The 14,653-nt window shown below is 44.3% G+C and overlaps 1 protein-coding gene across 1 annotated transcript in view; it reads right to left on the bottom strand.

Moving 5' to 3' along the window:
* Window positions 1-14,653, bottom strand: part of ext1b (exostosin glycosyltransferase 1b) — a 138,424-nt gene that overhangs the window by 35,036 nt on the left and 88,735 nt on the right. Inside the window, exons 2-4 of the mRNA XM_086279684.1 lie at window positions 10,040-10,133; window positions 6,800-6,907; window positions 4,768-4,887 (exon numbers count right to left, since the gene is read on the bottom strand). Coding sequence (XP_086135810.1) covers window positions 4,768-4,887; window positions 6,800-6,907; window positions 10,040-10,133 — 322 coding nt within the window. The remainder of the gene's footprint in view (window positions 1-4,767; window positions 4,888-6,799; window positions 6,908-10,039; window positions 10,134-14,653) is intronic.

The raw sequence follows: 14,653 nt of genomic DNA, 5'->3' as shown, positions 1-14,653 counted from the left end.
CCCCCCCCCCCCCCCCCCCTTCCTTCCTTTCAGCTCTGAATAATACTCGAGTATTATTCAAAACTCAGTCGGTGTATTAGAGGTGAAAGCAAGAAAAAAAACTGGTATAAAAGTAAGTCTGCGGGCGTTAGATGAAAGCAAAAAGCTAGCTGAGCTTTGCAAATGTTTGCTTTGTATCACCTCAATAGCAGCCATTGATTGTGTCAAGAGTGAATCGCACTGGCACAAAGCGAGGCTGAAAGAAATCTATGTTATTGTGCAATATTTTCTCCGCTGACAACCCAAACTGTTTTTTTCCCCTTCCCCTTCTTTTTTCTTTCCTCAAGCCAAAAAGCATCTGTGCCGGTCAGTCACACAGACAGTGGGGGGAGGGTGGGTATAAGAGCCAAACGGTGGACACGGACAAAGTCATCAGCTGCATCTAAGCACCAGTCAGTCAGGCCTGCCCCAATCCTTTCTGCGCCCAAATAGAGCAGTCAGTCAAACGGGTCGGACGTGAGAATGGGCACTATTTCCCCCCAGCTGCAGCTCGCACCGGGCTTCTGCTGAACAGGCAGACAGGAGAAAGAGATATTGCTGCTGTGCCCTTGAGCCATGCTAAATTGCTTCAGTAAAACAGACACGGGTTTGCGGCCGTGTTTTATGGCCGCTATTGAGCGGGAAGGTGCTGGCTGCTTGGCTTGGCAACTCAAAGGATGGATACATAGCATGGAAAGAAGTAGAGAGAGTCAGGTGGGGCGATGGCTGAGCTGCTGATAGCTGTTCAAATTGTAAAAAAAAAGAAAAAAAAGAAAAGCTAATAACATAGCTCGAGGGCCTTACTGTAATAATATTGACAAAGCGGCATAAAAATTCATCATAGTGAGGCGGGGATGTGAAGAAAGAAAGGGGGAGAAAAAAAAAATCAGCCCCGTGTGAGTCTCTTTTACTTTTCCGAGCTTTGTCCCCGAGGGCAGTCGATAACCATTTGCCTCAGAAAAACAGATTAACTCGGAATCCGTTAACTTCTCTATAAAAACACTGCCTGCCACCTTAACACCCTCAAGCCCTTTACACCTTATGAGGGGCAATTTTGCTCGCTTGGCTGCTGCTCCTCCCCCGTCGGCAGCCCTCAGTCGGGACATGATGGACGACTCAATCTCACCTCAGAACAGCCACAATCAACCAATTAGAGCATGATAGATAAATCCTGCCTCCGTGGGAGCACACTGTGAACTCGCTTTTAATAGGTGAGTTTAATAGGTGTACCAGCAGCACGGAATCCGGCGATATTGACCTTGTGATTGGTCGAAATGTGGCTGCTTCCTGACAGGAAAGAGCGCATGATAGGTTGAACTTGTGTTTCCTGCTTGCTCGCTGCACACACACACACACACACACACACACACACACACACACACACACACACATACACACACAGGTAGTCAATAAAACAGGCAAGTGTGTTTTTTAAATGCGCGCAAGCAGATTCAATCTGTCAAGATATCAGAGTGTATATGTGTGTTTTGAGCATGTGTGTATCCTTACAGATCTGCAGTAGAGTTGGGTGTGTGTGTGTGCAAGTGCAGGCCCAACAGGATGAATAAACCATGTCGCTCGTTATCTGGGGGCCTGCCACTGCAACGCCATTTACATATGTCACCCCCACTCCTCTTCACCCCTTCTCTCCCCACTCTGCTCTTTTAACAGGACAGTCAGTCAGGATTAAACGTTTAGCCACTGCCCCATTCAGCACACACACACACACACACACACACACAAACATGCAGGCAAACTACGCGCACACCCTCACAGACGCACGCTGAGTCACAGGCCGTGTCACCTTGCACTTCAGCGTGGAGTGACAACATGTCAGCAAGGTTATGCCTGGGTGGTGCCGTGTGTATCTGGCCTGACACATCTTGACATATGGAGATGTGTTTCTGACTGCGTGTGTGTGTCTGTGTGTGTGTGTAATAGCTCACAGTGAGACATGGCTAGATAGAAAACAGACTAGAGATGTAGAGCTAGCTGAAATCAGACAACTCTAGACACTGAAGTCACGACAGATTACGTGCAGTGTGTGTGTGTGTGTGTAAGATCTGGTAGGTTATAGTGTCAGTGAGATTGTAGCATTGAGAGGGGAATCTTGCTTCAGCAATGCAGTAAGAAAGGAAATTAAAAGCGTGATGGGGTGCTTGAATGAGGGAGCACGCAGGAAGGAGGAGACATTTGCAACCGCAGCATGAAACTAGCAGTAAGCCCCGGTGTTATCCCTGCATCCATAAACAATTTGTTTAAAATGAATAATAAGGGATGGAGGAGGATTGAGTGGATAAATTGTTGTTCCACTCGCAGATTCCTTAAACTGGGTTATTGTTAACAAAGTCAATGTGCATGATAATATGGGGTTGGGAGGAGGCTCTGGCACTTTTGAGTAGTTTTCAGTTTTGTGCCTCCTGTGGTTGACGTTTGGTTTGGATTGCATGGATTTATTAACCCATCCTTTAAAACCTCTTAAATGACTAATACGTCTACCATAGCATGACTACCTATACTGCTTTCATCTTACTAATCCATGTGCATGCTGCTAATCAAGCCTGCATGTAGCTATGTGCATTGCTTGTTAAGTTATTTTAAGAAAAGAAAGAGCAGGAGCAAAATCTAACTGAACAACAGCAGTTCTTAGAAAAGCGACTGCTCCCCGTAGACTCCGATGTTAAAATGCCCAAATTTACTACAGAAATAAGCCTATTCCCCAGTTTTTAACCACTATGATGGGTGATTTTTATATCTCACCAATTCAAATTTTATTAAAGTCTGAAAGATATGAATAATTAAAGCTGTGGCTGCATATAAAAGACGGTTGTAGCCACTGTGATGCCACCCACTGATTTACCGAGGCCTGTTTTGAATCCACAAACTGAGCATTGTGGTCGACGTCATTACCTTGCCGTTTTAAAACCACACATGAAGAGACTGATGGATCTGACATATTAATGTATGCTCCTTTTGCACTCTAATGGTGATCAGAATGTAGAAATCAAACCTCATATTTTATTTAATAAGACCAGAAATTAGCAAATTAGAAAACAATCTCATCAGGACAACAAGAGTAGGCCCCTGCTGGTCACTGGAAATAATGCAGGTGCACTGGCTTCATTTTAGCAGCTTCCAGAGCTGAAACTTGAAGGTACATCCTTGTTCTACGTCATCTCTGTTATCAGCACAGGCTAGTATACTTATGACATGTTAGGAGGACCTGTCAATGCCGTTTGTAATGTCGGTGCCTCAGGATATTTAACTATCTGATAAATAACATGGCTTCCTGTACGCTTGTATTAACTGACCGTCTGAGAAGTCTGCGCTGTGGTTTTACTGGTGAGTAAAACTCTAGTATGACATTTATATACTGTACAAGCACTAATTAACAGTTATCTGTGTGTGTGAAATCTTGTTTAAGGATGCACCTTGCCAACAAGAATAACTCAGTATTTCCACCGTCTCATATAAATATGCACACTTCTGCCTCCCAACTACAAAATATCGTGACGACCTACAGACCTAAGTTGTTTATTTCTAGCTTCCAACATAGTCCCATCATTTTATGACCTTTTGAACCAAGCAGTCTAGAGAATGATTTAGCTGTGTCTGGCCGAGACGCGGAAGTATGCAGGGTTTCTTTTGAATACTTCTCTGATGCTCTTATTTTTAAATTATTTACAGCTACAGTCTTACAGTCACTTTAAGTGACTTCAGATGAGCACACTGTTATTCCAAATCCCTCTGTCATCGCATCATGCTCCAGCGTTTGCCAGCAGGCATACTGCCTTGCCTTTGAGCGGGGTCATTTGAAACAACCATAAACACTTTTGCTTTTAGACGTGTTTGGATGACATGTTGTATAAACTAGATTGTTTCAAACACCCTCTGGCCTTTTTGTCATATTCAGAGTTGAACACAGATGCAGACTACACTGATGTGAAACACGCTAAAAGGGATGTGTGAGAACTTTCCATGGACCTAAAAGGACCTCAGAAACTTCACCCACAGAATCTGTGACAAGATCTGAAAACTGCTGTTCACAAACGCTGTCCATCTAATCTGACTGAGCTGGAGCTGTTTTGCAAAGAAGAATGGGCAAGGATTTCAGTCTGTAGATGTGCAAAGCTGGTAGAGACATACCCTAAAAGACTGGCAGCTGTAATTGCACCAAAGGTGGTTCTACAAAGTATTGACTCAGGTGGCTGAATAATTACGCACACCCCACTTTTCAGTTATTTATTTGTAAAAAAAATGTTTGGACTCATGTATGATTTTCGTTCCACTTCTCACGTGTGCACCACTTTGTGTTGGTCTTTCACGTGGAATTCCAATAAAACTGATTCATGTTTGTGGCTGTAATGGGACAAAATGTGGAAAAGTTCAAGGGGGCCGAATACTTTTGCAAGCCACTGTAACTGTCTCTACTGGTGGCATTATAAATAGTACTACCCCGCCAATTGCTGCAACTACTATTGATATATCATAAAATAGCATTTAATAAAAACAAAAAGCGGCCTGTGAGAAATTCTACATGAACACGTTCCGCAATTTCCATTTTTTCTTTGCTCTCTGTCAAAAAACACAGAAAAATTCTGTTTTTACTTTTAGCCTCACACCAAACAGACCAAACAGAGAGCGCAGCGATTATGGAGTCTGCAGTGACACTGCAGCCCTCGGAGAGAAAGGCTGATAATGGACGAAGGAGAGTTTGTACAACTGTGCATGTGCGTCTTGACTCCTCACCTTCAGGGTGGTCAGAACAATCTTTTCCACAGAGGAGAAGTAGGCTTCCCAGAGGAACTGAGTCTGCTGTCTGAGGGACAGGATCTTGTCCTGGTGGATGGAGCGCACCGTTGTGGGAATCTGCAAAGAACAAACGGCATTCGATCAGTATTGCACATCGCTGTTGAAGAACGATTGATCTGGGCATGAAAACGTTTTGCTGTGGGTATGCACCTGCTTCTACTGTCTTGTCATAGACATATGCATGTAGATGTGAACTACATGTACATGTAGGTTCTTAGTCATCCAGGTCATGCTAACTTTTAGAGCTTGGGGAAAAAAAGTGCAGCTGGAATTATGTCTCCTTCATTCTAAAAACAAAACTGGAGTTCCAGATATGTAATCTTAACCCTTGTGGGGGTTTCCCCCTTTGCTGGGACCCACTACTGAGTACTACTGCTACTACGACGGATTATTCATGCAAGCTGTCATGTGAGCCAAGGTGTAAGAAGGGGGCCTGGATCATTACCATCACCACGAGTGAAACCACTGTGAGACCTTGCCCCACCCTGTCATGTGACCTGCTGAGGTCACCTGAGGTAAGTTATGATACCTGTGACCCAGGTCTACCTTTTGTTCGTTTTCTTCTTTTGTGTACTTTTTCTTTGCCTTCACAGAGAGCAGTGAGCTGCTGAACTTTTAGTGATTAGGTCCAGGATTTAGATCTTTTCAAAAACTTCAAGACTTCAGAGCAAGTTTTAGTAAAAAATAGCAGCAACATCAGAAGATTTCTGTTTTCCGTCTGTCTCTTTTTAACCTGGCAGAATTTAGTCCCAATCAAGAATGAAGTCCTATTTGTGTAACTCAGTTCAATTCAGTTTTATTCATAAAGCATCAAATAAGATTCTTTCCATTCTAAGATAGAGCCCCTATGATAACACAGAAAACCCCAATATTCAAACAACCCCTTTTGAGTAAGCACTTGGTGACAGTGGGAAGGAAAAACTCCCTTTTAAACAGGAAGAAACCTCCAGCAGAACCAGGCTGAGGGAGGGGGCGACCATCTGCCGTGACTGGCTGGGAATGAGGGGAGGAAGACATCACAAACTCAAGGTAGGTTTAAAAAATGTTTTGTTTTAAACCGGCAGCATTTACAGGAGACAAATATGTGCCGTTCATGAAGGAAACAAAGCACATGAAAGAAGGAATAAAGTTAACGGCCTCTATCAGTCAAACAATATTACGAGAGAGAAGCTTTAAATGCTTCAGCTGGAATTTAATGGATAGTTTTACACCTTTGTTCCAATAGATGTGTAGTTTCTGTTGTGACCATTTGTCACAGTAAAGGGGAGATAATGGCCAATAAACGGTATTTATCCACTCTAGTAAAGAGTACATTCCTCTATCTGTTAGCATGTTTATTGGAGAGGTAGATCCACTGTACGAGCAATATTTTCTAGATATTTCTGTGGTTCCGATAAATACCTCTAATAAAGAGTACAGGCATCTCACATTTAGTGAAAAACACACATATTAAGTGGGTGTTGTGTGCACCTTGCCCCATTGTACTGCAGCAAAATACATAAATCTGGAGAACGATCCAGGACGTCTCAGACCTGTTTGTAGCTGCACAGAGAAAGCCGAGATGGAGCTCCTGCATTATAAAACTCAAAGTCAAACAATATTATTACACACTTCATTCAAATTAAGGTTTAATGGGCGTATAATTACTTTTCCCCCTATGAAGTTCAAGCCGTTCCAACGAAATCCATTTGGTGGTTTTATTTATTTGCCCTCTCACAAAACAATGTGGGGCTTTGTAAGCAGTCTGGGACTTGGTATGCCGCTTGAATTTTGTTTAGTTAACAGCCATGTCGCTAGAAAACCAAACATGGTGAAGATGGTGAAGACCGAGCGTGTGCCGAGGGTATCGAGAGTCAGAGAGAGAGTCTGATTTCAGTTGTGGGAATGCTGCGGTTTCTCTTCGCCGTGTCACTTTCAGGTGATATACAGAGCATGTGATTGTTGTGCGAGCGCGTCTACGGGCCGTTACCTGCAGCAGGAGCCTCTCGTCGCCGATGACTGCGGCCGTGTTCCAGTCGATGATCTTGGAGAAAGGCAGCTCCCAGCCGTTACTCAGCATCACTGGTACACATGCAGCCTGAGACACACACATACAGAGAGTGAGGCCTGGAATCATTGCTACCTGCCTAATCTCGGCTGATTTACTGGATATTGATCCTCGTCATTACAGCGACAATACGCAGCTCTGTTTATATAAAGCTGTGATAACTGGACTTCATAATAATCAATCACTCTGTTATTATCTGTGTTTGAGTTTCTTTGAATTGAAAGAGTTTACTTTTAGTGTTTTTCCCGTTATTTGACAATGTGACCGGTAGAAGAATAGAAAAGGAAACGTGAAGAGAGAAAGAATAAAAGTTCAGGTGGAGGTTAAGAGCCTTGTAGATTCCTAACTATTCAGCCATTAAGCCCCCCTTAGGTTTGGACATACAGTGGATAAAAAAACACCAATGGAAGGAAAGAAACCACGATCCAAGCAGACATACCTTTTTTTGCTCAGTCAACTGTACCAGCTTAAGACTAGATCCTGAACTTTCATGGAGTTTATTCACTCCTATTTATTTTTTCCTAGATATGAGAAATACGAATCCTGACAAATAAGCCACAGTTTCCTCTAAATAATACACTTTTGATGGAAATTTCAAGTATTTAGCAAACATCTTTTCAATTATAAATTTGCAGATATGACTCATGATGGATTCCTCTGGGGAAAACCACAGGCCTGTGGATGTGGTTGTTATTTAAACATCTCTGTGCACCTTGAAAGGTGGCGACTACTTAGTTTCAGCAAATATTGCACGTACAGCTGCTTTTGGACTACTTTTTACTGGATTATCTGACATGTTAAATCTAGCTAATCTATCTATTTGACTTGAGCCTCTAAATGACGCCATGTGCACACCAGCTATTCTTTAATAAGTTTCAAACGGGTCCCTCCACCCTCTCACTACACCACTGCCCTCATTCAGCTTGTGAAGGGTCTGTGACATTAAGTGCTATTCCAACCAAACGCCCTTAAGAAGAAATGGCTTACAAAAGCATTTAATTGGGCGAGTCGGTGCTCATGTAGGTTTACTAACAACAGGTGCAGCACCTGTTCTGTGACCTATTAATATACTGATTAATATTGATTAGAGCAGCTTAAATCCTACAGGACACGACCGGCCTTTTTTCCTTTTGCATTCACTCTGACAGAACAATGTGACACATTTGGACTTAAACCCATGTTGACTGGCTCATAGTTGCAAAAGTGGTTAATATGAACCTGTTGGGATCTTAGGAGCGTATGACGTAACATTTCTAGATTTGCATGCTAATAGACAGGCTATATGCAAAGACAGCAAGACAACTATTGGGGGGCGATCGTGGCTCAAGAGTTGGGAGTTCGTCTCGGAATCGAAAAGTTGCCGGTTCGAGCCCCGGCTCCGACAGCCTCGGTCGTTGTGTCCTTGGGCAAGACACTTCACCCTACTGCCTACTGGTGGTGGTCAGAGGGTCCGGTGGCGCCAGTGTCCGGCAGCCTCGCCTCTGTCAGTGCGCCCCAGGGCGGCTGTGGCTCCAATGTAGCTTGCCATCACCAGTGTGTGAATGTGTGCGTGAATGGGTGGATGACTGGATGTGGTGTAAAGCGCTTTGGGGTCCTTAGGGACTAAGTAAAGCGCTATACAAATACAGGCCATTTACCAACTATATCTCATTATGAACTGAAAGCACAGGAGTCCAGACTCAACTTCAGATGTGTGGAAAAAATTTTAAAAAGCCAGATTCATAAAAACATTTTCTCACACTGCTGCGACAAGAACTACAAGAGGTGAAACGTTCACAAAAAGAATTCCTTAATTACTCGCCCTGTTTCAGTTTATTTGATTTCTGAAAATGTCTGAATCATTCACAAGTCTGGAAAATCAAAGAAAGGAACCAGGCCGCTCTGGCTGTTTTATTCACTTCATGTCTTCACATCAACGTTTAAAAATGATGACATTAGGAGCGGGTGTGTTAATTACTCAAAAGGAGGTGAGCTCGAGGAACGATGAAGGGAATTCATAAAAGATGAAAAGGCAGATGAACGCGGATAAACAGATATGAATGATATGAGAGGTGGGGAGTTAGTAAAGCCACAGATGACCTTTGGCAAAGGAATGGCAGAAGGATGGAGGGGTGAGAGGAGAGGTACAGGGGAACAGCTGGTGTGTGCGTGTGTGTCTGTGGTTTGATGTCAATGACGGCCCTGTCGCTCCCAGGTCATAAAGGTGTCAGCTAAACCAGAACTGGCCCTCAGGCTCTGCTGCTGTCTCTCTCACACACACACACACACACACACACACACACACACACGCACACACGCACACGCACACAAGCGCTGACCTCTATGAAGAATTGCTTTTTCATGCAAAGACCAAAGCTGGCAAATACTCTCTCTTTGTCGTCACGGTTTGAATTCGATGGTTGGAGTGAGTGTGACAAATGGAGAAAGGAGAGGAGAGGGCAAATTTGCCTCCTGAGTGAAGTGTTCTCTGCGCGTGCATGTGTGTGTGTGTCAGCTGATAGTGAGATAAGCACACTTATGTGAGTGCACTCTGTGGACAGCGGCGTACGGTAAGGAGAGGTAAAGGACAGTGCAGTAGTAATGCAGAGTGCTGCGCAGTTACAGAAATGGATGAACAGAGAGGAGGAAAAAAGAAAACGATTGGCGCATGTAAATAAAAGGAGGCAGGAAGAGGCAAACTGGAGGTGAATCCAGAGCCAGTGTTAGGAAATTACTATGATGACTTATGTTTATTATGTGCAGCAGTTTCACCCGTAATCCAGCTTAATATAAACCTGGGCTAGCAAACGGTCTCTGCATGTCTATGCAAATGCATAAAAAAAACAAACCATCTTTATTTATTTTTTTTCATGAAGTCAGGCAACAATTTAACAGTGTATCTGCAAAATGAATATCAGTGTTTAGAGGCAGGAAGCAGCAGCTAATCCTCTCAGCGAAGGTCTCGTTTGTTTATATTAATTACACTATTAGTCTGAAAATTAAGGTGGTAATGATCTAGTGATCCTTTGCTAGAGGTAGCACCATTAAAACAAATGCTAAGTGGAAGGTTGAGTGTAGGTAGTGATTATTTTTCTTCATAGTGATATTTGCTGGTTAGCTTGAATTTAGAGCAGTGAGCAATGCTCTCTCGCAGTGCTGTGGATGTGTGTGTTGCTTGTTTACCTGCAGCGCTTCAAGGAAGCGGAAGGAGCCCAGCCGTCTGCCGCGGGGCACCAAACAGAAAGTGGAATTGTGGAGCATCTCCTTGTAGTCGTACCTGCAGGGACACACACACACACAGACGTGTTGTGAGTTCACTGATGTGAAAATGACACTAAAGGAACGGGCTTAGAAAAACATGTGAGTGATCATCAGCCACACAGGCCTGGAGACAAGTCATCCTCCCATGGACAACCACGGGAGGCTAACGGAAAATGTGTATTCCCAACCAGTTGTCACCATCAGTCTCAAAGAGAGAGCTGCACCTAAAGATCTCCCTGTAGCCACAGTTTCACTAGCTCTCTGTAAGGGTTCTGAATGGTTAGAAACAGAACACGTTGCCTTGCCAGTGCAACCAAAAAGCTGCAGAAGGTGCAACTGTTACTCGTCCGTTTCCAGGTTCACCGCCACCACTTAGTGAGCTGTTGGGGAGCGTCATCAGACAAGTCGCCGTCTTGCATGCACATTACTGTCGACTGCATCTGTTACTGACCGAAGAAGACGCAATTGCAATTGGAAAAGGTTGCACCTAGCAACTGCCAGCAACCACTCACCATCTGGTTTGGGACTGCCCATCTTTCTCTAGCAACCTGTGGTAGTCAGAGTGGTGTCTCTAGTCACGTGTCACCGGTTTACAGATTAGACGATTGCATGCTGTATGAGCTAGTTCTCATCAGTCAGTTAGACAATTGTTTGATTGTTTGATGAAGGGATGAAATCTTTGCCACAACATGTATTAGGGTGGAAATTGTGATGTGACTCTGGATACGATGCTATCTGGAATCATCGCCCATGATAATGCTGTTATCATGACACAGTGATTATCATATTGCAATTATTTAGTATCTATGAGAGTATGAAATCTGTGTAACTAACAACATCAACAAAACTGTCCTAAAGAGCCAAAAAGCAGAATTTGATTCATATTACAATATTTTGAATGATTGCAAGAAGATGATGCATCACAATGTTGCTCTTTTGCAGCGCTACTGTTATGCATGTAGTTTTCCACACACTCCCACACATTTAATGACATAAAAACCAAACAGTTATATCAGGAGGGCTCAAACAACTTTTTTAACAAGGTAAAATACAATAATTATCTGAGGGATTTCAAGAGAAAGGGGAGTTCTCACATTTAAAGCGTTGCTTTTTGTGTATTGTAAAGTGGGTTTAACAAGTCAGCAGCTGGCTAATAATCCCTTGTTCCTGGAAAACAAGGTGTATGTGTGAAATCACAGCAAGAACAAAACCACGAGTTGATTTTATTATTATTTTATTATTTAAGGTCCCCAGAGTGTCTGATTTTGCTTTTGCCTTTTTCCACCGAGCCTCCTCTTTTCTGCTTTTTCCTTCCACCTATGTTGTCCTCCACTTCCTGTCATTTATTTCTCACAGCTTTTCTACATCTTTTTCCTTTTTCTTCTCTTTCCCCCAATCTCAAGATTCACATCCACCTGTGCACACCTCCCCTCTTCTGTCTGCTACCTGTCCCGGTTCTTTTTATCTCTCGGAGCAGGAGGCCGAAGCTCCCACCCTCCCCATCTTCCTCTCTCTGCTTTCCCCCGCTCATCCCTCTATTTCTCCAGTGAGGTGTATCTTATTGCTTTACAAACAGGGTGATCAACCCAGCCAGGGGTAATGAGCTGAGAGTGACACCTGCTTCCACCACACAGCTGGCTCTGCGCGTGCACGTGTGTGCATCAGAAATAGACAAATTGTGCATCAGTCTATGCGTTCATGTTTGCATGCTCGGTGCTTTCGCATATTTTGACAGGTTGTGTGTTCAGACCAGCGTTGGCTGTAATGACACTTTTTTCCTTAACACTGTAATAGGTTGTAATTCTATAATCACACTAAACTTACTCAAACTGCTACGCTGGTAAGTTTTTAAACTCTCTGCACAACAGGAGGACGAAGCGTCTTCAACTTTTGAGCAATGGAGATATGAACGTTAATCTTTATTGCAAAAAAGGATGAGAATGTAATGGTGAAGCACAAATGACTTTCCGGGCCAGAAACAGCAGCATCTAACACAACATTAACTCTTTCTGAGCATCTGCAAAGCCAGTAACGAAGAACTCTGGACCCAGAGTGATGTTGACCTCAGTCAAGGAGCCAAAGCTTGATTTTCAACGGGTAGGAGAAGCTGTGATGAGCAGTCAGGTTTGTAGAATTGTGGCCTCCATTTCTACCCATACCTGTCTCTCCAAAAGAAATATCTTGTTATTATTCTGGCCTCATTAGGACAGGGATTTCTTCCAGTGTGTGGGCACGTATTCTAAGGCCTAGATTAAACTCTGCTGCAGACACGGACACAGACAGCTGAAGCTTGAGCTTCACTGCTGTACTTCTTTAACAGTCCACGTGAAGTCCATCACCAGCAGTACAGGAAAGAATAATCCCAGTTTAGGACTTGCATCGTCAGCTGGTTATTATGCGATCATGCATTTCAGGCAATCTTGCCCAATAATGCGGAAGTAATGTTATATCTTTCAAGGAGTAATTTATTACTTTTTATAAAATAAAAATAAGAGGTAATTCATGACTTTTTTGCTATAATGTCCCCATAATTGACCCTGACACGGAAATGCTGATGTTAATGCGTTAGTTACACCAGGTTGGACCCCATTTTGACTTCACAGCTGCCTTTGTGGCAGAGTCAACAAGGTGTTGGTAACACCCGTCAGTGATTTTGGTCCATATTAACATGATAGCATCAGACAGTTGCTCCAGATTTGTCGAATACACTTCAATGATGAGAATCTCCTGTTCCACCAAATCCCAAAAGTGCTGTATTGGATTGAGATCTGGTGACTGTAGAAGCCATCTAACTGCAGTGAACTCATCGCTATGCTCAAGAAACCAGTTTGAGGTTATTTGAGCTTTGTGACATGTTACAATCTGCCTGGAAGCAGCCATCAGAAGACGGGTAAACTGTGGTCATAAAGACACGGGCACAGTCAACAATAATAGTCGGTTACTCTGTGCTGTTTAAAAGATGTTCAACAATACTAACAGGTGTTCCAAGAAGACTACACGGACTACAAAAGAAGAACACCATCACCCTCAGCCGACAGTTCTACTCTGGCTGAGGATCTAAATCTCTTTTATGCCCGTTTTGACAGGGAGAACACCGACCCTGTCCTGTCCCCTCTCCCCTCAACCGACCCTGCTCCGGTCCTGAGCACTCATGAGCTGAGGCGTGTGTTCCGGAGCATTAACACCAGGAAGGCGGCCGGGCCGGATGGAGTGCTGGGCCGGGTGCTAAAAGACTGTGCTGCGGACCTGGCGGACGTCTTCACCTCTATATATAACACCTCGTTGTCCTGTTCACTGGTACCATCCTGTTTCAAAGCAGCAACCATCGTTCCCATCCCAAAACAGTCAAATGTCACATGTCTGAACGATTTCAGACCTGTGGCACTCACCCCCATTCCCGCCAAATGCCTGGAGAGACTGGTCATTAAACACATCAGAGCTGCTTTTCCACCATCCCTGGACTCGCACCAGTTTGCATACAGGGAGAACCGGTCAACCGAGGATGCGATCGCCACAGTGCTGCACACATTACTGAAGCACTTGGAACACAGGAACACCTATGCACGGCTCCTCTTTGTAGACTACAGCTCGGCTTTTAATACCATCCGGCCATACAAACTCCGTCCCAAACTCCACCAACTGGGACTTAACTCCTCTCTGTGCAACTGGATTGTGGACTTCCTCACTAACCGTAGACAGAGTGTCAGAGTGGGTAAGAACACCTCTTCCACCCTTGTGGTCAACACCGGTGCCCCTCAGGGGTGTGTTCTGAGCCCTCTGCTATACACTCTCTTCACCCATGACTGTATTTCCTCCTGCGCGTCCAATCTCATTGTTAAGTTTGCAGATGACACTACAGTGCTCGGACTTATATCCAACAATGATGAGACAAACTATAGGACAGAGGTGCAACAACTAGAGTCATGGTGCCACGACAATAACTTGGTCTTAAACACCAAAAAGACCAAGGAGATCATTGTAGATTTCCGGAAGAGGGGCCATAACAACCATCTGCCTCTCTTCATTGGCAGTGAGGCGGTGGAGAGGGTGAGCAGTTTTAAATTCTTGGGGGTAACTGTGACCGAGGACCTGTCCTGGGGCAACCATATCACCTCAGTTGTACGGAAGGCCCAACAGCGTCTCTACTACCTGAGGAGACTGCGGAGCGCACACATTCCCAGATCTCTGATGTTGAACTTCTACAACTGTGCCATCAGCAGCGTTCTGACGTATGGATTTCTAGTGTGGTTCCCCAGCTGCACCAAGGCCGATCAGCAAGCACTCCAGCGGGTGGTGAAAGAAGCTGGCAGAATTATTGGAACAAGTCTGCCAGAGATCAGTAATATCTTCCCCACTCGCTGTCTGAGGAGGGTGCACAGTATCCTGCGGGACCAACATCACCCTGCGCGCCACCTTTTCCATCTGCTGCCCTCAGGGAGAAGGTACAGGTCTATACAGGCCAGAACATCCAGACTGGCCAACAGCCTGTATCCACAGGCTGTGAGGCTCCTGAACTCTCTGCCCCCCTCTCACGGA

This window comes from Aulonocara sp. 'chitande type north' Nkhata Bay, linkage group LG22 (genome assembly GCF_057382095.1).
Source record: "Aulonocara sp. 'chitande type north' Nkhata Bay isolate Kocher_YH1m ecotype deep benthic linkage group LG22, A_spYH_male_GT1.1, whole genome shotgun sequence".
NCBI classification, from domain to species: domain Eukaryota; kingdom Metazoa; phylum Chordata; class Actinopteri; order Cichliformes; family Cichlidae; genus Aulonocara; species Aulonocara sp. 'chitande type north' Nkhata Bay.
The sequence above is the reverse complement of the archived record's forward strand: the minus strand, read 5'-3'. Positions and strand labels throughout refer to the sequence as shown.